This window comes from Ornithorhynchus anatinus, chromosome 1 (assembly GCF_004115215.2).
Source record: "Ornithorhynchus anatinus isolate Pmale09 chromosome 1, mOrnAna1.pri.v4, whole genome shotgun sequence".
NCBI classification, from domain to species: Eukaryota; Metazoa; Chordata; class Mammalia; order Monotremata; family Ornithorhynchidae; genus Ornithorhynchus; species Ornithorhynchus anatinus.
Window position 1 is genome coordinate 100,606,216 of NC_041728.1, and position 24,398 is coordinate 100,630,613.

Genomic DNA, 24,398 nt, shown 5'->3' on the forward strand with positions numbered 1-24,398 from the left:
AGTAAGCACTCTACTATAGACAATCACCAGGAATGACAAAGTGCTTTCTAATCCGTAATGTTGCATTTCATCCTGCTCTGGCATCCACTCAGAAGTATTCCTCAGTTCTTTGGCTTCACCTGTATCCCTCAGTTCTTTCAACCAACTGTGGATAATACCAACCCACAAACAACCTGACAGTGGTGCCTTTCGGTTTGGGAATTTTTAAAACAGAGGCACTAGTATTGGACACTAGACTATTGCTAATTTCAGAGGTCTACTGGTTTTAGATTGCAAGACTTGCCTCCTGATGCCCACCGAATAAAATAATTAAGCAAAGAACTTAGAGGAGATCCTCACAAGTTTTCTCCAACAGACATATTTTTGAAGTTACTTTAAGGTTTCCCCCGCCTAACAATTCTGCAAAGGAGATTTCAGATCACTCATACGGTAGAGTTGTAGCGTTATCAACGGGGGCCTTGTCCACAGGGCTTCCAACATTCTGAGCTGGGCTCCCAGACTTGTTCATCCCAGGTCTGTGACAAAACCTGAGAGTTTTCGTCAGGGCTGAAATGGGGGCTTTCTGATCAATTAGCTCTTGATGCCTGCTCCCAACCAATCCTCACTGTGCCTGCTTTTTCCCTTGGTCCTCAAAATGAAAAAGCTGACGTCTCTGAGTTATTCCACAATTGAAGGCACCGGCAGCAGTGATAACCGAGTTCTTTCAGGGGAAAAAAAAAATCCACTTTTGTTTGCCTTGTTACTAAGCAAAACTAAAATGTATTCAAAGAATTACCAGGCAGTCTGATTTTACTAGGAGAAAATGTCAGAATACACTGACAAGATGTTACCTCAATCTAGTTTGTGGCCCGAAATGTGTACAAAAATATTTAATTCATTCGATATTTAAAACGAAATTAGAAAGCTGAAAAGTGTGGCTTACTTTTACAATAAATCTGAAGGAATAAAAGTTGATATGCTAGTCCAGAGTTCTGACTTCTGATTTTCCAAGTTTAGCAATGCAAACCAGTGTGGCTACATTTCAACTTAATCTTGCTTAAGACTAGCAATTATTCATAACCACATTGCTATCTGTGATTTTTGAGGAAGCTGGAGTTTGAAATCTCTGTCCATTAAAGTTGAGTGAGGGTATTCTTTTTAGTGAGAGGTGAAATACGCACTAGAAGCATATGTCACATTCAGCAGTGAAAAGACTGCATTGAACCTTCCTTAATTTGTAGAGCAGCCATCAACCAAGGCCACAGAGATTATGATTTCTCAGAACAAAGGAAAAAAAAATCAGCAAAGTTTCATCTGCGCTGCCCAGGGAAAAATTAAAAAGGCTCTCATTACACTGAAGAATTATAAAAACACTCCGGTTTTCTTTCTAACCTAAAGGATGGGAGGTAAGGAAGGAAATTCTCAACAGGACTTCCATGGAAGATATCCGGGTACTACAAATCTTAAGATTTAAACATAGGAGGAGTTGTTTTAAACTAATACACAACTTCAAAGAACCTGCTTTAAGACCTATTACCTCTATCATAATCTCCCAAGCACTTAGTTCAGTGTTCTGCACACAGTAAGCACTCTATAAATACCACTGATGCTTTTCATTCTGAGTTGTGCTTTCCTCTAAAGCTTCCAATCACTTATGACTGCTACACATTTTGAAATAGGAACTTCAAAACATATTTCAAAACTTCACTTTAAGGAAACCTTAAATCTTCTTCTAACCTTAATATCCAAGAGGTTTGTGGGTTTTGTTTTTTTTTGGGGGGGGGGGACGTCTAGTTAATATCTAGTAAAATCCAAGCCATCCATTCTTATTTACAATTTATAGGCTTAAACTGTTCCAGTTAAAGGTTTTGAGAGCTTTAGTTGCTCTCTTAAGAAAATCTACAATACTTTATGTTGAATGTATTTAACAAGGCCAAGATCAGTGTCTTACTTTGCCCTAAGACCACCGAAATAAACGAATTTATCAACTAAAATAAAAATAAATCGGTATAGGAAAAAGGTGGTAAACCTGTGTGTTTTGAGGGCAGTTGAATGGTGATTGACGGGTTCACTGCCACGAGCAAAATGGAAGGAGTTATGACGGGGCAAACGTCAATCACCAGGTCATAACATTTTTACATTATATGCAGCCCACACAAAACACACGCTCACACAATTTCCTTTTCAAAGACACCCCTGATGGTGGAGTTCACCCATTGGTGGGTGTATAACTGAAAAAGTCAATGCAGGACCTACCGGGTAAATTAAGAACTTGCTGTTCCAATGTGAAAAATAATCCCAAAGTACAGACAACACATTAAATGCACAGAAAATACCCAATATTTCGGCCAAATCTTTTTAAAAAGAGTCTTGCTCTGTTAGATATGCAACACCCCCCCCCGCCCCCCCGCCAAAGGGGAAAAAAAAAGATATAATCCAGGAATGGAAAAATCTCTGCTGAGAAACAACCAATTACTACGCTGAAGCCAAAAGGACACTGTGTAACAAAACTGTTAAGGATTAAGCCCCTTGAAGATATAATCAATGCTTTTTTTTAAAATACTACTTCTCTTTTGGGGAAGGGAGGGGTGAAAACCCCTAATGCTTTATTTTCAAACCATTTTTAAAACTTAGGTAACAAATGTAATCCAAGACTCTCATCTGGCAAGATGGGCCTCTATTAGGGCCACTTCTGTAAGACACAAACTACCTAGGGGATCAGGCACTCACTCTGCCTCACCCTGAAGGTGAGAAGCTGACTAAACCCCATTCCCAATAAACCTGCTTAACCCCACAACTTGACAGTTTTCAGCATTCTACTTCCCAATGTTCTTTTAAGGTCGCTCATCTCCAGGACATTATGCAAAGAGATGAGCAAACCCAGATCAAGCCAATTTGAGGGGAGAGTGGAAATACATAGGTTCACTCCAGGTTAATAATTACATTTGACAGTATTATGAAAAAAGTCATCACTTCCACACTCTGGAGCTTCAGCCAACTCCCCGATGAACCTTTTCTCCAAATAGTACCCGACTGACATCCTCACTGTGTAATCCGTTAATGAGGCTGCTAGGAACTATTATATCACTTGACGTAATAATGTTTCAACATATAGCTAATTATCCACTAAAGAATTAAGTCAAAAATTAGTACACTAGGTTTTGGGTCTTGGGTCAAAAAAAAAAGTCAGTGATATAAAAGTTTTCTTTTGGAAAAGATCAAATTTGGGGCTTAAAAGAACACACTTGGCCAGACTGGCAATATTTTATTGGTTGCTATAATCAAACACCAAATCCCCTCTTCCAAGATATCTTTTTTTGGAGAAACAAACACAGCTCATACCAAATGCACTGTTTATAAAACTCTAGTGTTGCTAACAATTTCCAGCGAGGAAATAGAGGCCCAGAAAGCAAAGAGCCCAGCACTCACTACCAGAACTGTTCTGTTCATTGCTAATGGAGGGCCTCAATACTACTCCACCAACTTTGATAATATCCAAAAATGATGTGGCTGGTGATTAAAATCCCTCTTGGTGATCAGGGTGGATGAAAAATGCATCCATTGGCTTCTATTCCAAATTTGTCACCGTGCGGTGACTGAACAGTTTCTCTTCAAAAACGCGGGTGTTTTCAAAAAGGAAACATCTAAAGGGAAACCAGTAGTTTCAAAGGAGGCAATCAAATAAGACTGGGAGGGTAAAGGTGTTTCAGCAGCAGAGAAAAAAAAACCCAACAAAAAACCCTTAACACTTCTCCCTCAAGCTCTCAAACCCAATTTGCAGCTGTGAATAAGGGAGAACAGAGCTTCAAAAATGATCCAGGGCCAAAATACAAAGTGAGCAACACTTTTCTAAAACCAAAATTGAAGTCTGGAAGGTTTTTTTTGTGTTTTTTTTTTTTAAACTTTTAGTAGACTGAACCCATTAAGATTGAGGCCTCTTGAGCCACAGAGAAGGCACTGTATGCTTCAGAGTAAAGGGAGAAGAGTGACAACATTCAATAACTTAACAATTCCAGCTCTGCCCATTGGCATTCGTTTGCATAATCCCTTTTCTTTTTATTTCAGGACAGGGCCCAGAATAAACTCGGAGAGGAGGGGAGACCTATACCAAAGATCACGTTAAACGGTCCCAAGAACAATTTAGTGTTTTAAAGTACGAACCGGTGATACCACCTCAGTTTTCTATGTTATGATACTTTCTATCAGTAGCAATTAACACACTGTACAGCTAAAACCATTTAATGGAATGTAGCAATATAGCCTATGAAGGGCTTCTTATAATCAGGTTTTCAACAGTCCTGCGGCTGCAGTTGACAGTTCACAATTGCAGCCATTCATTAGATTTCCTGGAATGCGGGCCTGCACAGTTCACACTGGTCAGCTATCTCGGGAAAATGATCTGTGCTTGGTTCCTTTTCCAATAGGCCAAGTAATATTTTACACCCCCTCGCCTTACAAAAAAGGAGTCTGTTAAACATGTAGGAGGAGGTTTACAAAAACTTTTGCCAATTACAGTACATTCACTGAATAGTGGCCACATTTTCCAAGAACTATTTTTAAATTATAAACTATGAAACAAATTGGTCTATGCGTGAAGTATTTTTTTTCCACGGATGAGGGTGAAATTCAAGTCACCGTGGAATTCAATACTGATATTTGACTAGTTTTTCGACTACACTATTCTTGCTTCATCGCCAAAGTATCTTGCTGGATCACTGAAATTGCATGAAAAGCTTCTCTGAATTTGCAACCACTTTGTCCATTTCAATTTTCACTTATCATTGGGTTGTAACAGACTCATAGCTGTGGGCGTATAGACTTGTCTCATTACCACCATTAGTTTAAAGGACACTCTTTCAAAAAAGAGAACCAAAATTGAGAAGGACATATCCCCTACACCCAAACTTTCTCCTATGAAAAAGAATAAGCCTAAAGTAACAATTTGCTTGTTTACTTTCTCTTAGTATGTTTCCTAACTTGTTAATTTTCTTCTCCTTATTTTTCAACTCAACTAAGGGAAGCAGCATAGGTGGGAGAGTCAGGAGACCTGGGTTCTGAACCCAAGCTCCCACCATTTGCCTGCTGAGTGAATGACCATAGGCAAGTCACAAACTTCTCTGGGCCTCATTTTCCTCTTCTGTAAAATGGGGATTCAATACCCGTTCTCCCTTCACTCTAGACTGTGAAGCCCCATGCATATGACAGGGTCTGTGCCTGTCATCCTGCATTTCCTGCATTTACCCTAGCGCTTATTCCAGTGCTCGGCACATAGTAAGCACTTAAATACTACTAACAACAACAACATGGGCAAATCACTTCACTTAACTTCGCTCCCTTTCCTCTCCCCCTGCACTCCTTCCCTGCCCCACAGCACTCAAGTATATGTGCATATCTCTCTAATTCCATTTATTTACATTGATGCCTCTTTACTTGTTTTGATGTCTGTCTCCCCCCGGCGCCCCCAGACTGTAAACCCAGTGTGGGCAGGGATTGTCTCTATTCCTGAATTGTACTTTCCAAGCGCTTAGCACAGTGCGCTGCACAAAGTATGTGCTCAATAAACAACAACAATGAATGGATGATTAGCTTGCATCTACCTCGGTGCTCAGTACAGTGCCGGGCACATTGTAAGCGCTTAACAAATGCCCATAAAAATATTCAAGAATTGATAAATTGTGCAGCTGAGGAAATATTTATAAGTTCAATATCTTCATTAATTCTTCTCCACCTATTTTGCACTTTGACCCAATAGTTGAATGAATGATGGTTTCCAGGCAGATTTTCTTTTAAAGCTTTATGTACCTGTCTTTCTGGTTTCTAAATATAGAAATGTACTCCTCCAAGGGTTTAATACAGTACTCTGCACACAACAAGCTCTCACTAAATACAGTCGATACAAGCTCTGAAAAGAGTTCATCTATACTATTCCCACCACAAAGAAATTTAAGCAAGTGTTTGGGAAAATGCTCAGCACGACCTCAAAAGGACACCGCACTCATACCAACCTCTTCTTTACAAAGATTCTTTTCCATCAATCCAAGAACCTCTTAATGGATTTATTCCTTCACCAGGTAAGTACGTTGGCCAAACGAGTGTTTACATGTGTTAAAGGTTCATGAAATCTTAAACCTTAGCATGTAACGTAGAAAACACACTCAAGGATTTAAATAATGGGTCTGGATTGGAGAGCGCACATCTGATTTACTGTTGCCCTAAAGAACAAACAAAAAAACCCCACAACCAACACTACCAGCCAGAGCAGTAGCTCCCAATTCTAGGCATGAAAACAAAACAAAACAAAAAAGGCTTTAGAAGAGTACCACCATTAAATGAAACAAAACAGTAGTTTTGTTGAAGTTTATAAAACACCCCATCTTGGATCACTTCTTTCAGATCGCCAATAGCCGACAATAAGATGTACTATCGCTAGGTAAGTCAAACCATCCACGAACACTCGTATCTTCGTGTACCTTGCGGCAAATGGGCTCCTAATTTCTACAGACACACGGAGAGGTCGGTCCCATAGTCTGAACGATAACCTAAATTCATCTGCAGCTCCAGAGACGAGAGGAGTCGTTGCCCTCTGGCTAGGCACCTACAAAAACGATCGGAATTTAAAGCAGACTGTGGGTTGACTGTAAAAATCGTAACGTTTTCATGTTGAATACGAGAGTGTCAATGAGCTGATGAAACGCAGAGTCAGAGCACCAGGGGAAAGAGCGAAGTGGGAAGAAGAATGATAGGGAACGAAAGGTCAGAGGAAGAGGAGAGCTTCGAAAAGTAGCAGCCAATCATACTAGAGCACAGCTGGCACCCTGAAAGACTAAAGAAACACTTCCTAAACCCGTGACCCCATAAGGGACATGAGGTTTTCCTGACCGTCCCACCAGCTACCCTCCCCAGAGGCGAAATTTGGAAGTCCTCTCTGCTGCGATACACTACCTCCCAAATGACAATCTTCGATTTCGAATAATGGCAAGCGTCGTTAAAAGGCTTCTACATCCTGCCTCAAACCCCAGTCGAGTTCTTGTTGTTTTTAACCATCTGTTTCGATGGCAGGTCAAATTCTCCTTTGGAATTCCCTCCCGGGAAACACGCGGTGGCTACTCATACGTTCTATCACCCAGCATCGAGCTAGGACGATTAAAATGGGGTTTATGTGCAAGTTGCACCACCACTTGTAGCCGATCTGATAACAGCAGCTCTCTGGAGACCAGGCTAATTTTTACCATAACGCTTTAGAGTCACTCCCAAAATTCAATCAGAACCATAGCTACAGAAAGTGACTTCGCAGTGAAGACAATGGAAACCTTACTCTTCCCTGGAATTGGACAGATGGGAGTATGACTGTCGCCCACTTTTTAGAAGAAAGTCAGAGCGAACGCTTACCTTCCCCCCCCCCCGCCCCGCCTCAAATTTTTCCGAGGGATCTCTGAGGTTTCTCCCTCACCCTTCCCTTCCAACCTCCTTCCAGGCTTTAAAGGGAGTGCCTCCCGATAATTTCCTTTCTTCCTACAAAACCTACTGCGGTTTCGCTCCTCCGAAAACTATCTTCCTAATGACCTGCTTAACCAACCCAATCTGCACGGCTGCTATTCTGGAACTGCGCGTTTTCATCTCTGACAGGATCTGCAGGATGACCCTTCCCGAAGTCGATGATTCTACTTAGCTAGCCGGGAAAAAGGAAGGCTAGACACCGGGCTCTAAATCTGAAGAGAACGGAGGGCTACTTTAAAAGGTATTGTGCCAACAGTGACATTTCAGTTCAGATTCTAATGGAAATTTTTGGCATTCGGAAATTCTCCGATTTTGCTTTTTTTAAATTGCACCTAAACTCTGGAAACAGAACGCCGTCCGGTGTCCCAGGCGTCGGAAGGGCTAACGAGCTCTCGGAGAGCGGAAGCGTTAATCCGCCATAAACTGTCGCTTAAGAGAGACAAAAACCCATCGGCAAGATTTCCATACCTGTCTTCATCGCCATCGACAGGAATAGATATGCTGAACACAGAGCTGGCGAGACTGTTCATGGGAGTCGTTGCCGGTAAATGGAGGGGATTTGTGAGGGCATCCGGATTGAGAGGCTTCATTAGAGGCTTATTTTCAGCAATGAGAGAAAGAGGCGGTTGAGGTAGGGGTTCTGATTTTCTTCTGGTGTCGTCGATCTGTCCCGCCAAAGGCTGGGTCTGAGTCTGAAACTGGCTAAGGTTCGACGGGGGCAGACTCGTCGGGACGTTGGGGCCGCCCGGCGCCGGCGGGAGGCCGACGTGCTGGACGACGCCGGGACCCCTGCCGAGGGACGCGTGGCCGCTCATCTGCGGCTGGGCCGACGTGACGGGGACATTTGGCATAGTGACGGGGGCGGCGGAGGCGCCGGGCGCGCTCGGACCGGCCTGGGCCCCGGGGACCAGAGGATGGGGACCGCCGGGCATCGCCGCCGGCTGGACGGCGGCGCCCATCTGGTGCGACGGCGGCAGGGGCGTCGACGGCGCGGGGCCCGCGGGGCCGCCGCCCGGCCGCGCCGCGCCCGGGGTCGCCTGGCCGCCCGGCCCGGCCCCCGGGACCGCCGCCTCGCCCGCCCGGCCCGCCGGCCGCGCTCCTCCGGCGGAGGGGATCGGGGCGGCCGAGGGGGCCGGGGCGGCCTGCTGGGCCGCCACGTGCTGCAGGCCGGGCGGGAGATGGGCGACGGGGAGTCGAGGCGGAGGGTAGGCGAAGGGCTGAGGAGGCTGGGCGGCCGAGGCGCCGGCCGGCGGCACCTGCTGCGGCAGCCCGGGCACGCCGGGCTGGACCGGGGGTCCGCTCTTCCCGTCGTGTCCGGCGGGCACGGATGCCGGGGGCGGCTGCCCCATGACCGGACCGTGCGCCTGGGCCGGCGGGGCCTGGCCCATCATCTCGGCCTGCAGGAACGGCGCCGGGGTGGCGGAGGAGGGGTCGGGGCCGGGGTCCCCGGCCGCCCCGGAGCCCCCGGTGGCCCCCAGCCCGCTGTCCCTCTCGGCGGGCTGCTCCACCGGGGCGCCGCCGTGCCGGATGCAATCGCCGGTCCTGGCGAGGGCCCCGCCGTCCGAATCGCGGTCGTAGTACTCCATGCACGTCCAGCGGCCGCGCCGGTAGGGCTCCCCGGAGCCGTGGTCCAGCTTGATGACCCGAAAGCGGGAGCTGCAGGCGGCGGCGGCGGCGGCGGCGGCGGCGGCCATCTGGGCCGGGGTCTCGGTGATGACCCGGCCCGTCCCGGGGGCGACCGAGGACTGCCCGTCCGGCTGCGGGTTGGGCGACACGGTGCCGGGCGTCTCGGCCTCCCCGACGTTGTTGAGGGTCTCCTCGGACGAGCTGCGTTCGCACACCTCCTCCGGCCCGTAGTCGGTGGCCCGGGACACGTCGAAGATCTCCGACGACACGTCCTCCGTCCGGGACTCGTCCGGGTCGTCCAGGCTCTCCGTGTCCTCGGTGATGCTCGTGGCCACCTGGGCGGTGGTCACGCTGGTGATCTGGAAGCAGCTCTTCTTCTTGGCCGGCATCTTGGACATGGTGGGGACGGGAAGAAGGCGGCGGCGGCGGCGGCGGCGAGGGCGCAGAACCTCCTTTCCTGGCTCCCGCCTCTCCGCCCAAGAGGGCGAGGCTCCCCGACTCTTCCCCGAGGGACCGATCCCTCCCCCGGCCTGGGAGTCACGGGCGGATCCGGGCGGCCCCCGCGGTGGTCTGAGACATCCTCTTCCTTCCTTTCTTCGGGCGGCTGCGGGGCCGGTGGCCTAGCCGGCCTCCCTCTCCAGGCCCCGGCGCGATGGGGCTCCCCGGGCTGGGGGGACCGGTCCTTCCTGGCACGTCGCCGTCTCCTCCTCCTCCTCCTCCTGGGCCGCCGTGGCGAGTCGGACGGGCCGCCGGCCGGGAAGGGGGGACGGCGGCCGACCGAGGCGGGGGAGCCTCCTGGGCGGCTCGGCCCTGAGGATGGGCGAGGGCCGCTCTCTAGCCGGAGCTGGGCCCCGGCGGAGACATGGTGGGGAGGGAAACCCCGCTTCGGTCCTCCCCTCCTCCCCGGCCGGAGGCGGTTGGGGCTGCTCCTCCCTGCCCGGGAGGAGGAGAAGAAGGAGAAGAAGAAGAAGAAGAAGAAAACGGCGGCGGCCCCGCCGGCTCCCGCACAACGCAACTCAAGCGGCGGCCACGGCTTGAGGCAGGACCGGCTGCTCCCTCCCTTCCTTCCTCCCTCCCTCCCTCCCCTCGGCCAAGATGGGGCTGAAATGGCCGCGCCGAGGATGCCGGGAAAAAACCCGAGCCGGCCCCCGCCGGGGGGGGGGGGGTCACGTGACGCGGCCCGTGACGTCACCGCCCCTCGGCCCCCGCCGCCATCAGGACCGGCCCTCGTTCATTCATTCATTCATTCATTCACTAACTACTATCTCTTGAGCGCTTACGAGGCGCAGAGCACGGGCCTAAGCGCTCGGAACGGACAGATCGGCCACAGATAGAGACGGTCCCTGCCCCTTGACTCTGTTTATTGCCATTGTTCTTGTCTGTCCTTCTCCCCCCGATTAGACTGTAAACCCGTCAAACCGCAGGGACCGTCTCTATCTGTGGCCGACTTGTTCATCCCGAGCGCTTAGGCCAGCGCTCTGCGCCTCGTAAGCGCTCAACAAATAGTATTGGATAATGGGGGAGACGGGCAGAAAGCAACAATGGCAATAAATAGAGTGGAGGGGATGCACAGCTCATAATAATGGTGGTATTTGTTAAGTGCTTACTATGTGCAGAGCACTGTTCTGAGCGCTTGGAATGGACAAATCGGCAACAGAGACAGCCCCTGCCCTTTGACGGGCTTATAGTCTAATGGGGGAGACGGACAGAAAACAGCAATGGCAATAAATAGAGTCGAGGGGATGCACATCTCATAATAATGGTGGTATTTGTTAAGTGCTTACTATGTGCAGAGCACTGTTCTGAGCGCTGGGGTAGACACAGGGGAATCAGGTTGTCCCACGTGGGGCTCACAGTCAATCCCCATTTTCCAGATGAGGTCACTGAGGCGCAGAGAAGTGAAGTGACTTGCCCACAGTCACACAGCTGACAAGTGGCAGAGCTGGGATTCGAACTCGTGACCTCTGACTCCCAAGCCCGGGCTCTTTCCACTGAGCCACGAATAATAATAATGTCGGTATTTGTTAAGCGCTTACTTACTTAAGGTGCTCAATAGATGCCACTGAGTGAATGAATGAGGCACACAGTAGGTGCTCAAAAAATGCCATTGAGTGAGCAAATGAGGCACACAGTAGGTGCTCAATAAATACTATTGAGTGAATGAAGGAGGCACGCAGTAGGTGCTCAAAAAATGCCATTGAGTGAATAAATGAGGCACACAGTAGGTGCTCAATAAATACTATTGAGTGAATGAATGAGGCACACAGTAGGTGCTCAATAAATTCTATTGAGTGAATGAATGATAATAATAACAATAATGTTGGTATTTGTTAAGTGCTTACTATGTGCAGAGCACTGTTCTAAGCGCTGGGGGAGATACGGGGGAATCAGGTTGTCCCACATGGGGCTCACAGTCTTAATCCTCATTTTACAGATGAGGTAACTGAGGCCCAGAGAAGTTAAGTGACTTACCCACAGTCACACAGCTGACAAGTGGCAGAGCTGGGATTTGAACTCATGACCTCTGACTCCAAAGCCCATGCTCTTTCCACTGAGCCGCACAGTAGGTGCTCAATAAATACTGAGTGAATGAATGAGGTGCCCAGGAAGTGCTCAAAAAATACCATTGAGTGAGTGAATGAGGCACACAGTAGTTGCTCAATAAATGCCATTGAGTGAATGAATGAGGCACACAGTAGGTACTCAATAAATACCATTGAGTGAATGAATGAGGCGCCAGGAAGCGCTCAATAAATACCATTGAATGAATGAAGGAGGCACGCAGTAGGTGCTCAAAAAATGCCATTGAGTGAATAAATGAGGCACACAGTAGGTGCTCAATAAATACTGAGTGAATGAATGAGGTGCCCAGGAAGTGCTCAAAAAATACCATTGAGTGAGTGAATGAGGCACACAGTAGTTGCTCAATAAATGCCATTGAGTGAATGAATGAGGCACACAGTAGGTACTCAATAAATACCATTGAGTGAATGAATGAGGCGCCCAGGAAGCGCTCAATAAATACCATTGAATGAATGAGGCACACAGAAAGCACTCAATAAATACTATTGAGTGAATGAATGAGGCGCCCAGGAAGCACTCAATAAATGAGGCACAGAGTAGGTGCTCAATAAACATGTGGCTCAGTGAAAAGAGCCCGCGCTTGGGAGTCAGAGGTCATGGGTTCGAATCCTGGCTCTGTCACTTGTCAGCTGTGTGACTGTGGGCAAGTCACTTAACTTCTCTGGGCCTCAGTTACCTATCTGTAAAATGGGGATGAAGACTGTGAGCCTCATGTGGGACAACCTGATGACCCTGTCTCTCCCCCAGCACTTAGAACAGTGCTCTGCACATAGTAAGCGCTTAACAAATACCAACATTATTAAATACCATTGAGTGAATGAATGAGGCACACAGGAGGCGCTCAGTAAATGCCATTGAGTGAATGAATGAGGCACATAGGAAGAGCTCAATAAATACTGTTGAATGAATGAATGAGGCACGCAGTAGGTGCTCAAAAAATGCCACTGAGTGAATAAATGAGGCACACAGTAGGTGCTCAATAAATGCCATTGAGTGAATGAATGAAACACACAGTAGGTGCTCAATAAATACCATCGAGTGAACGAATGAGGCGCCCAGTAGGCACTCAGTAAATAGCATTGAATGAATGAGGCACACAGTAAGTGCTCAATAAATAGCATTGAATGAATGAATGAGGCACACAGTAAGCACTCAATAAAGATTGAATGAATGAATGAATGAATAAATGAGGATGGATCTGCCCAAGACAAGGCAGCCTCCCAAATCCTCCAGCACGGATCCTAAGAACATCAGACATAATAATAATAACTGTGGTATTTGTAAAGCATTTACCATGTACCCAGCACTGTACTAAGCGCTGGGATAGATATTAGGTTGGACACAGTCCCTGTCCCACATGGGGCTCACAGTCTCAATCCCCATTTTCCAGATGAGGTCACTGAGGCCCAGAGAAGTTCATTCATTCATTCATTCAATGGTATTTATTGAGCACTTACTATGAGCAGAGCACTGTATTAAGCGTTTGGAATGTACAATACGGCAACAGATAGACAATACTTGCCCAGTGACGGGCTCACAGTCTAATCGGGGGAGACGGACAGCAGAGTGAAGGGACTTGCCCAAGGTCACCCAGCAGACAAATGGCAGAACCCATGACCTCTGACTCCCAAGCCCGGGCTCTTTCCACTGAGTCACGCTGCTTCCCATAAGTGCTGGGATACATACGAGGTAATCAGGTTGTCCCGCGTGGGGCTCACAGTCTTCATCCCCATTTTCCAGATGAGGTCACTGAGGCACAGAGAAGTGAAGTGACTTGCCCAAAGTCACACAGCTGACAAGTGGCCGAGCAGGATTAGAACTCACAACCTCTGACTCCCATGCCTGTGCCCTTTCCATTAAGCCAAGCTGCTTCTACACGCCGGGAGGGCGCGGGGGCACGATTTGTGTTGACGGCCTGGATTTTTGCTTGGTTTTTTAATAATAATGGTAAGTGTTACTCCCTTATCTTATCAGAGCGTTGGTCAAAGCTCTGGGATCGATACAAGTTCATCGGAATGGCCACGGTCCCTGTCTCACATGAGAGGCAGCGTGGCTCAGTGGAAAGAGCCCGGGCTTGGGGGTCAGAGGTCATGGGTTCGAATCCCAGCTCTGCCCCTTTGTCAGCTGTGTGACTGTGGGCAAGTCACTTCACTTCTCCGCGCCTCAGTTCCCTCATCTGGAAAATGGGGATGAAGACTGTGAGCCTCACGCGGGACCACCTGATGACCCTGTATCTCCCCCAGCGCTTAGAACGGTGCTCTGCACATAGTAAGCGCTTAACAAATACCAACATTATTATTATTATTATGGGGCTCCCCTTCTTCATCCCCATTTTTACAGAGGAGGTCACTGAGGCCCAGAGAAGGGGCGTGACTTGTCCAAGTTGGCACAGCAGACGTGTGGCTGGGATCAGAACCCAGGTCCTTCTGATTCATTCATTCATTCATTCATTCATTCATTCATTCAATAGTATTTCCCCGGACCTAGGGGGTCACCGATGAGGGAAATGAGCCCGGCAGAAGCAAGGTTTCTGAGAGCACAGGGCAACACGAGACGGATTGTCTTGAGGGGTGAGTCTAGCCCAGCTGTTGCTCAAGGGGAAGAGCGCTGTTCCGTGAGTCAGGAGAAGCGAGTCTGTGAGTCAGGAGAAGCGAGTCCCCGTTCTAACTACCTGGGGCTACGCGCTCAGCGGGGAATAAGCCGGAGACCGGTGGACCTAGCGGGAAATGGGAAAAATAGCTGGATAACGTGGGAGGCCAAGATCACGGGAGCTGCCGGGACGTGGCACTGAGGCAGGGGACCGCTTTCGGTTTGGCTTTAGGTGGGTCTGTCGATCACGATACGCGATGGCGATATGCTGCACCCCCGTCAAGCCAGCTCGCCCGTTGTACCCTGGTTCCTCGCTTTGCAAACTTCGCTCACTGTCATCAGTCAGCCTGTGGTATTTATTAAGCGCTTACTCTATGCAGATCGCTGGGGAAGAGTTGGTAGACGATCCCTGTGGTGGAGGAGCTTGCCATCTACTAGGGACAGACATTAAAAGAAGCTCCAGATAGGAGAAATAGAATGTAAGCCTACATACGTAAAGGCTCCGGCGTTGGCGTTCGTATCAAAGAAGGGTTTAATCCATTCCTTCTCTTTCCCGAAGGCTCAGGATCAAAGTCCACCTGTCAGTCCCAACACGCCTTGCTCAGCACACCTGGCTGTAATAATGTTGGTATTTGGGAGTACCGTATGAATACACTCGAAAATACATTTTGAGATTGCTGGTTGCCAATTATCTCCGAAGGCCCAGCGACTCCGGGTGTGGCATCAGGTTTAGAAGTGGTTCCGGGATGCAAGGCCCTTGCTTTCTAGGAAAAGGAAGGGAACCCGACTACCAGCTCCATTGTATTAATAATGTTGGTATTTGTTAAGCGCTTACTAGGTGCCGAGCACTGTTCTAAGCGCTGGGGGAGATACAGGGTGATCAGGTTGTCCCACGTGGGGCTCACACACTTTTAATCCCCATTTTACAGATGAGGGAACTGAGGCCCAGAGAGGTGAAGTGACTTGCCCACTGTCACACAGCTGACAAGCGGCAGAGCCGGGAGTCGAACCCATGACCTCTGACTCCGAAGCCCAGGCTCTTTCCACTGAACCACGCTGCTTCTCCAAGAGTATTCTACTCTCCCAAGTGCTTGGTAGAGTCTTCTGCACCCCATAAGTGTTCGATAAATACCACTGATTGCAAAATTAAGGATGACACCAAGGTCGCAGGCTTCTGGGACAGGGAGGATGATGGTGTAATTGAAAGAGATGGGAAACGGGGGAAAAGGGAGAGTTTCGAATGGAAGATGAGGAGTTCGCTTTTGAACGTGTGAAGTTTGGGGATCAGTGGAGATGTTTTGGAAGCGAGAGAAAATGCTAGATCGAATGACCCAAGAGTGGTCAGGGCTAGAGAAGAAGATTTGGGAGTCCACTATATAGAGGTGGTTGCTGAGAGTGGGGGCCGGTTGGCGTCAAAATCCATTTGTAATATCAAAGATCCTTACATTTAGAGTTCTTTAAGAAATGCACGATTGTTCATAATTGTAATACTGTGCGTTCTGAAGGGCATTTTTCATTCAAACACAAAAGTTCCACTTTTCACTAAAACAATCGGTCTCTCTCGTACAAACAATTCACTACCATGAGTCAAGGACACTTCTTTCCTTGTCCCAGCTGCACACCACACTCCTCTCCCCATTTCCCTCTGCCCCTGAGCACACAATTAGGATGCTTGAAAACAATTCAAAAGGGCTGAGAGAAAATCAGCTCACATTCGCATTCCCTGGCCTCGTTCCACCCTCCCCTCCCTCGTCCAGATATATAGTCTTCGGCCTAAATCTCCCTCCGCACTCCCAGGGTATAATCCTGAAAACTGTGATGTGTCCGGCCCTTTAGGAGTGAAATTGAGCACAGCAGGTGGGCACAATTGTTTGGCATCACCTTTGGAGTGCTGAGTCTTGGGCAAGGGTGATTGGAGTGAAATCATCTTATGCAGATATATCTGTGAATTTATAGGTCTATATAGATACATACACAGATATACATATATATACATTGAGCACTTACTATGTGCAGAGCACTGTACTAAGCGCTTGGAATGGACAAATCGGTAACAGAGACAGTCCCTGCCATTTGACGGGCTTACAGTCTAATCGGGGGAGACGGACAGACAAAAGCAATAGCAATAAATAGAATCAAGGGGATGAACCTCTCATTAAAACAATAGCAAATAAATAGAATCAAGGCGATGTACATTTCATTAACAAAATATATATGTACATGATGCACTTATACACCATGACTTGTGCTATGCACTGGGGTAGATGTGTAGAAGCAGCACTGTGTAGTGGATAAAGCACGGACCTGGGAGTCAGAAGGGCATGGGTTCTAATCTCCACTCTGCCACTTGTCTGCTGTGTGACCTTGGGCAAGTCACTTGACTTCTCTGTGCCTTAGTTACCTCATCTGTAAAATGGGGATTGAGACTGTGAGCCCCATGTGGGAGAGGGACTACGTCCAACCTGATTTGCTTGCATCCACTCCAGTACTTAGTACGGTGCCTGGTACACAGTAAGAGCTTAACAGAATACCGTAATTATTATTATTATCTGTATGTGCATCAGGAATCAATCAATCAGTTAATTGCATTTATTGGGGGGGGCTTACTTTGCACAGAGCATTGTATAGAGAAGCAGCGTGGCTCAGTGGAAAGAGCATGGGCTTGGGAGTCAGAGGTCATGGGTTCGAATCCCTGCCCTGCCTCTTGTCAGCTGTGTGACCGTGGGCAAGTCACTTCACTTCTCTGTGCCTCAGTTCCCTCATCTGTAAAATGGGGATTAAGACCGTGAGCCTCATGTGGGACAACCTAATTATCCTGCATACCCCAGCGCTTAGAACAGTGCTCTGCACATAGTAAGCGCTTAATAAATACCAACCTTATTATTATTATTACTAAACTCTTGGGAGAGTACGACAGAGTTGGTAGATCCCTGCCCCCTGGTTTACAGTCTAGAGGAGGTGACAAACTATGGATAAATAAATGAGGGGTGAATAACAAGTTTTTAAAGGGTAATAAAAATGATAATAATAATAATGTTGGTATTTGTTAAGTGCTTACTGTGTGCAGAGCACTGTTCTAAGCGCTGGAATAGATACAGGGTAATCAGGTTGTCCCACGTGAGGCTCCCAGTTAATCCCCATTTTACAGATGAGGTGACTGAGGCCCAGAGAAGTGAAGTGACTTGCCCACAGTCACCCAGCTGACAAGCGCTTAGTCCAGTGTTCTGCACACAGTAAGCACTCAATAAATACGATTGAATGAATAAATAAATGATCGAATAGGAGAAAAATTCGGGGACCTGCCAAGCGGAGGGACTAATAATAATGTTGGTATTTGCTTACTATGTGCCGAGCACTGTTCTAAGCGCTGGGGGAGATACAGGGGAATCAGATTGTCCCACGTGGGGCTCACACACTTTTAATCCCCATTTTACAGTTGAGGGAACTGAGGCACAGAGAAGTGAAGTGACTCACCCACAGTCACACAGCTGACAAGTGGCAGAGCCGGAAGTCGAACCCATGACCTCTGACTCCGAAGCCCAGGCTCTCTCCACTGAGCCACGCTGCTTCCCGCCAAGGCAACAGAGAAGGGAGAGGAAGTAGAAGAAAAGAGGGCTTAACTGGAGAAGGCCTCTTGGAGAAGATATGATTTTAGTAAGGCTTTAAAGGTGAGGAGAGTGGTAGTGTATATGAGGGGGGAGGGAGTTTCAGGTCAGGGGGAGGATGTGGGTGAGCCGTCAGCAGCGAGATAGAAGAGATCAAGGTACAGTGAGTAGGTTGGTGTTAGGGGAGCGAAGCGTGTAGATTGGGTCGTAGTAGGAAATCAGCAAAGTAAGGAAGGCGGAGGTGAGATGATTGAGTGATTTAATAATAATAATAATGTTGGTATTTGTTAAGCGCTTACTATGTGCAGAGCACTGTTCTAAGCGCTGGGGTAGACACAGGGGAATCAGGTTGTCCCACGTGGGGCTCACAGTCTTAATCCCCATTTTACAGATGAGGGAACTGAGGCACAGAGAAGTTAAGTGACTTGCCCACAGTCACGCAGCTGACAAGTGGCAGAGCTGGGATTCGAACTCATGAGCCCTGACTCCAAAGCCCGTGCTCTTTCCACTGCGCCACGCTGCTTCTCATTTAAAGCCAAATGGTAAGGAGAGTCTGTTTCACGCAGAGGTGGACGGACAATCCCTGGAAGTTGTTGAGGAGTGGGGAGCTACGGACTGATTTTTTTGGAGAAAAATGATCCGGGTAGCAGAGTGAAGCATGGACTGGCTTGGGGAGAGACAGGAGGCAGGGAGGTCAGCAAGCTTGTTTCTAGACTCTAAGCTCATTATAGGCAGGGTGTGTTCACCGATTCTCTGGTACTCTCCCAAGTGCTTACTACAGCGCTCTGTACACAATAAGCACTCAATAAATACCACTGATTGATTGACTGATTGAGGAAGATGATTCCTGCAGCGATGTACCATATAGACTGAACGAGAGAGATGCTGAAGGCCGGGAGGCTGGGGTGAAGGTTGATACAATAGTCATCACCTGGTTATCTTCTGGTTTATATTTGACTTTCCTTTTTCTTTTTGTTCTTCTTTTCCCATCTTCCGAGGACAAAAGACTACGAATGCTGCCATTACCGAGTCAGTCCGATGATTCAGCAGCCCAGAATTCCATCACTGCCAAAAATATCATGTCTTGGCTGCCCCCCCCTTTTTTTTTTTTTTTGGCATTTGTTAAGCGTTTACTATGTACCAGGCACTGGACTAAGCTCTGGGGTAGAAACAAGCTGATCATGTGGGACACAGTCCATGTCCCACATGGGGCTCACAGACTTCATCCCCATTTTCCAGAGGAGGGAATTGAGGCCCAGAGAAGTTAAGTGGTTAACTTCTTGACTTGCTTGACTTCTGCTACCTGGACTGTGAAATTCAGCTATTCGCAGAGAAGGCTTCTACACAAGTCTAAACTTGCCGGTTATATGTGGCAAACCCAGCCCCAGTTTGGACAACAAAGAAGGAGTCTTAGAGGCCTCAGGGGCATTTGAGGCCGCTTGGATCTGGCTGCTAGGGGTGAGTGGAGGGATCCCACCCAATCTGGTCTATGGGGGGATCCCAGGTTTCCTGCTCTCATCCCTGAGGAGAGAGCTCGGGGAAGCAGCGTGGCTCAGTGGAAAGAGCCCGGGCTTGGGAGTCAGAGGTCATGGGTTTGAATTCCGGCTCTGCCGCTTGTCAGCTGTGTGACTGTGGGCAAGTCACTTCACTTCTCCGTGCCTCAGTTACCTCATCTGTAAAATGGGGATGAACTGTGAGCTTCACGTGGGACAATCTGATTACTCTGCGTCCTCCCCAGCACTTAGAACATGCACCTAGTAACCACTTAACGAATACCAACATTATTATTATTATTATTTGGGTCCCTGTTGGGGTCTCCGGTGGATGCAGAGTCAAGGCTGCAGGTATTTATTCTGAGCGACTACTTACAACTTGAAAGGAGACTTTTTTTTTAATCTTTTAGTAATCTACGTTCACCCACTCCCCCTCAACCACCTTACTTAAAGCACTGGCTGTGCTGATTGCCTTCTTCATTTCAGTTCATTCCGGATGGTCCTTAATGTGATTGTTAACAAGACTCTGATTGAATCACCTGGATTAGGGAAGGTATTTTCAGGCACCACTGGGTTCAAAGGTGATCACACACCTGTCAAGTCCCAGGTGTATCCTGGGGCGAAGAGTCATATATATTATTGCCCTTGTTGAGCTGTCTAGCTCTGTCTAGAAGCAACCCCAATAAGTCTGCTCTCTTGGCCATCGGGGATGGTAGGATCCAGTGGGGGAGAAAAAAAGTCTGTGAGTATTGAAAAAAGTTTCAAACAAGTATTAATCGTATAATAAATCTTGCAGTTTTGACCCTAAAAAGTATCTGAGCACACACTGCAACCAAGAAAACAATGCAATGTGTTATAATACTAATGATATTAATATTACTACTGATAATAATGACATTTGTTAAGCACTTTACTATAGGCAAAGCACTGTTCTAAACGCTGGGGAGGATACAAGGTGATTAGGTTGTCCCGCGTGGGGCTCGCAGTCTTAATCCCCATTTTACAGATGAGGTAACTGAGGCACAGTGAAGTGACTGGCTCAAAGTCACACAGCTGACAAGCGGCTGAGCTGGAATTTGAACCCATGACTCTGACTCCCAAGCCCGTGCTCTTTCCACTGAGCCACGCTGCTTCTTGATAATATTCAACTCGATCATCCAGTGGTATTTATTGAGCACTTCCTCTGTGCAAAGCATTATACTAAGAGCTTGGGAGAATACAACACAACAGCAAGCAGACACATCCCCTGCCCATGACGAGCTCACCGGGGAATAACTAAATGATAGCATTTGTTAAGCGCTTACTATGTGCCAAGCATTGTACTAAGCTCTGGGGTGGATACAAGAGAACAGACACGGGCTCTGACTTGCAAGGGCTCACGGTCTAAGCGCTTAGTACAGTACTAAATGCATAAGTACAGTGCCCTGCCTCCAGTAAGCGCTCAATAAATGAATAAGCGGAAGGGCGGACACCTCACCTCGTCTCACGTGGGACGACCTGATTACCCTGTATCTCCCCCAGCACTTAGAGCAGTGCTCTGCACATAGTAAGCGCTTAACAAATACCAAGATTATTATTATCTCCTACTCCAGCTCATCCCGCAGGCTCCGCTCCTCTAGTGCCAGCTTACTCGCTGTGCCCCGATCTCGTCTATCTCACCGCCGACCCCTTTCCCCGTCCTGCCCCCAGCCTGGAACTTCCTCCCCGTCCATCTACACCACCCCACCACTCTCCCCATTTTCCAAATATTATTAAGGTCACCGCTGCTCCTTGAGGCCTTCCCCGATTGAGACCTCTTTCCCTCAGCTTGCTCTCCCTTCCGCATCATCTCTGCAATTGGATCTGTGACCTTTGAGCTTCAGATATCCGCCCCACCCTCGGTCCCATGGCGTTTATGTACATATCTATAAATTATACATTATAGTTTGTTAATGTCGGTCTCCCTGTCTAGACTGTAAGCTCGTACCGGCTGGTAACGTGTCTGCCAATTCTCTTCTACTCTCCCGTGTGCTTAGCACAGAGTCAGCAGCGTAGTCGGTAAGCCGCGTGACGAAGTGGCTAGAACACGAGCCTGTGAGTCAGAAGGTCATGGGTTCTAATTCCAGCGTCTCCACTTGCCTGCTGGGTGACCTCGGGCAAGTCACTTTACTTCTCTGTGCCTCAGTTCCCTCATCTGTAAAATGGGGATTGAGACTCCGAGCCCCATGTGGGACTGGGACTGTGTCCAACCCTATTTATTCGTATCCACGTCGGCGCTTAGTACAGTGCGTGGCACATAGAGCTGTACAAATAACATTGTTATTATTATATAATAAATTCTCGATGAATACCATTGGTTGACTGACAGGTATTCAATCTCCATTTTCCAGATGAGGAAACTGAGGCACAGAGATGTTAAGTGATTTGCCCCAAATCACACAACAGACGAATGAGCTCACTGTGGGCAAGCTTTAGAGATGGGAAGGATGGTGTTATTGTCAAGTGTGATGGGAAAGTCAGATCTAGGAGAAGATGAGAGAAGCAGCGTGGCTTAGTGGAAAGGGCACAGGCTTGGGAGTCAGAGGTCATGGGTTCTAATCTCTGCTCTGCCATTTGTCAGCTGTGTGACTTTGGGCAAGCCACTTAACTTCTCAGTGCCTCAGTTACCTCATCTGTAAAATGGGGATGAAGACTGTGAGCCCCACGTGCTACAACCTGATTACCTTGAATCTATCCCCAGGGCTCAGAACAGTGGTCGGCATATAGTAAGTGCTTTACAAATACCATCATCATTATTATTATTCTTATGTGGAAGAGCGGAATCTGGGGGAAGATATGGAAGGTGTCTACCAACTCTGTTGTATTGTACTAATATTGTATTGTATTGTTGTATTGTAATAATATTGGGGAAGCAGCGTGGCTCAGTGGAAAGAGCCCGGGCTTCAGAGTCAGAGATCATGGGTTCGACTCCCGGCTCTGCCACTTGTCAGCTGTGTGACTGAGGGCAAGTCACTTACCTTCTCTGTGCCTCTGTTACCTCATCTGTAAAATGAGGATTAACTGTGAGCCTCACGTGGGACAACCTGATGACCCTGTATCTCCCCCAGTGATTAGAACAGTGCTCTGCGCATAGTAAGCGCTTAAGAAATACCAACATTATTATTATTATCATTACTCTCCCTAGATGCTTAGTACAGTACTCTGTATCAGTAAACACTCATCAAACACCACTGATGATGGAGAACCAGCGTGGCTCAGTGGAAAGAGCCCGGGCTTCGGAGTCAGAGGTCATGAATTCGACTCCCGGCTCTGCCGCTTGTCAGCTGTGTGACCGTGGGCAAGTCACTTCACTTCTCTGTGCCTCAGTTCCCTCATCTGTAAAATGGGGATTAAAAGTGTGTGAGCCCCACGTGGGACAACCTGATCACCCTGTATCTCCCCCAGTGCTTAGAACAGTGCTCGGCACCTAGTAAGCGCTTAACAAATACCAACATTATATATCGCTGATGGTGATGAAGAGGCAGAGCCAGGTTTAGGACCCAGGTGCCCTGACTCCCAGGCACGTGTTTTTTTCACTAGACCATGCTGCTTCCCTGGCTGCTGACCACCGACGCCTAGAAACAGGCTCACCTCAGGAGGGCCAGGTTTTGTTTTGGTGTGTTTATTTTAATAACAAGTGAGGGAAGGGAAAAGTTGAACAGGCACAGGATAAGAAAATGAGCTAATGTAAACAGCTGCAGAGAAAGATGGAATTCATTGTCATCCATCTCCTCGGACAACTGCATCAATTCCTGGGCTGAAAGGAAAGCCAGGCGCTGTGCTGTGTCATTTTCGGTGAGCTCATGATGTAAGAAACAGGATATGTGAGTACGTTTAAATGCTTACTTTCATCATAAACACCGTAATGATAATATTAATGTAATTATGGCATTTACCAAGTGCTGGGGTAGATACGAGTTAATCAGGTCGGACGCGGTCCCTGTCCCATATGGGGCTCAGAGTCCAAGTAAGAGGGGGAAGAGGTGTTGAATCCCCATTTTATAGTTGAGGAAACTGAGGTCCCGAGACGTCACGTGACTCGCCCAAGGTCACACAGCGGGTAAGTGGCAGAGCCGGAATTAATAATAATGTTGGTATTTGTTAAGTGCTTACTCTGTGCAGAGCACTGTTCTAAGTGCTGGGGTAGACGCAGGGGAATCAGGTTGTCCCACGTGGGGCTCACAGTCTTCATCCCCGTTTTACAGATGAGGGAGCTGAGGCACAGAGAAGTGAAGTGACTCGCCCACAGTCACACAGCTGACAGGTGGCCGAGCCGGGATTCGAACCCGTGACCTCTGACGCCAAAGCCCGTGCTCTTTCCACTGCGCCACGCTGCTTCTCACTGCGCCACGCTGCTAGGTCCTCTGACTCCAAGGCCCGTGCTCTTTCCACTAGGCCGAGCTGCTTCTCATAATTTTAGGATGATTGAAGTTGTGCAATTAATAAATGAAGGGCTGTCAATTTGGGGCTCGTGGGCTGCTGCAAAGTGCCAGACCTGCCTGCCGCTGAGCCTTGCTGTATTTTACTCTCCCGAGCACTTAGTACAGTGCTCCACACAAAGTAAGCACTCAGTAAATACGATCGAATGAATGAATAAATGAACAGTAAGCGCTCAATACATATGACTGACGGAGTCGTGTCTAGCTCAGACCTTCCTACTCTGTTCTTTTAAAATCTAATAATATTCCTTAAGTGCTTACCGTGTGTCAGGTACTGGGCTAAGCACTGGGGATCGATTCAAGCTAATCAGGTTGGGCACAGTCCCTGTCCCAGTTTACAGATGAGGTCACTGGGGCACAGGCAAGTGAAGTGACTTGCCCGAGGTCACACAGCCGGTAAGTGGCGGGGCCGGGATTAATAATAATGTTGGCATTTGTTAAGCGCTTACTATGTGCCGAGCGCTATTCTAAGAGCTGGGGTAGATACGGGGTAATCAGGTTGTCCCACGTGAGGCTCACAGTCTTAATCCCCATTTTACAGGTCAGGTCACTGAGGCACAGAGAAGTTA

The 24,398-nt window shown here is 48.1% G+C and overlaps 1 protein-coding gene across 1 annotated transcript in view; it reads right to left on the minus strand.

Moving 5' to 3' along the window:
- The window catches only part of TSC22D2 (TSC22 domain family member 2), a 62,179-nt gene extending 52,002 nt beyond the window's left edge, over positions 1-10,177 (minus strand). Inside the window, exon 1 of the mRNA XM_029062535.1 lies at positions 7,945-10,177. Coding sequence (XP_028918368.1) covers positions 7,945-9,500 — 1,556 coding nt within the window. The 5' untranslated portion in view covers positions 9,501-10,177. The remainder of the gene's footprint in view (positions 1-7,944) is intronic.
- Positions 10,178-24,398: the final 14,221 nt, after the last annotated feature.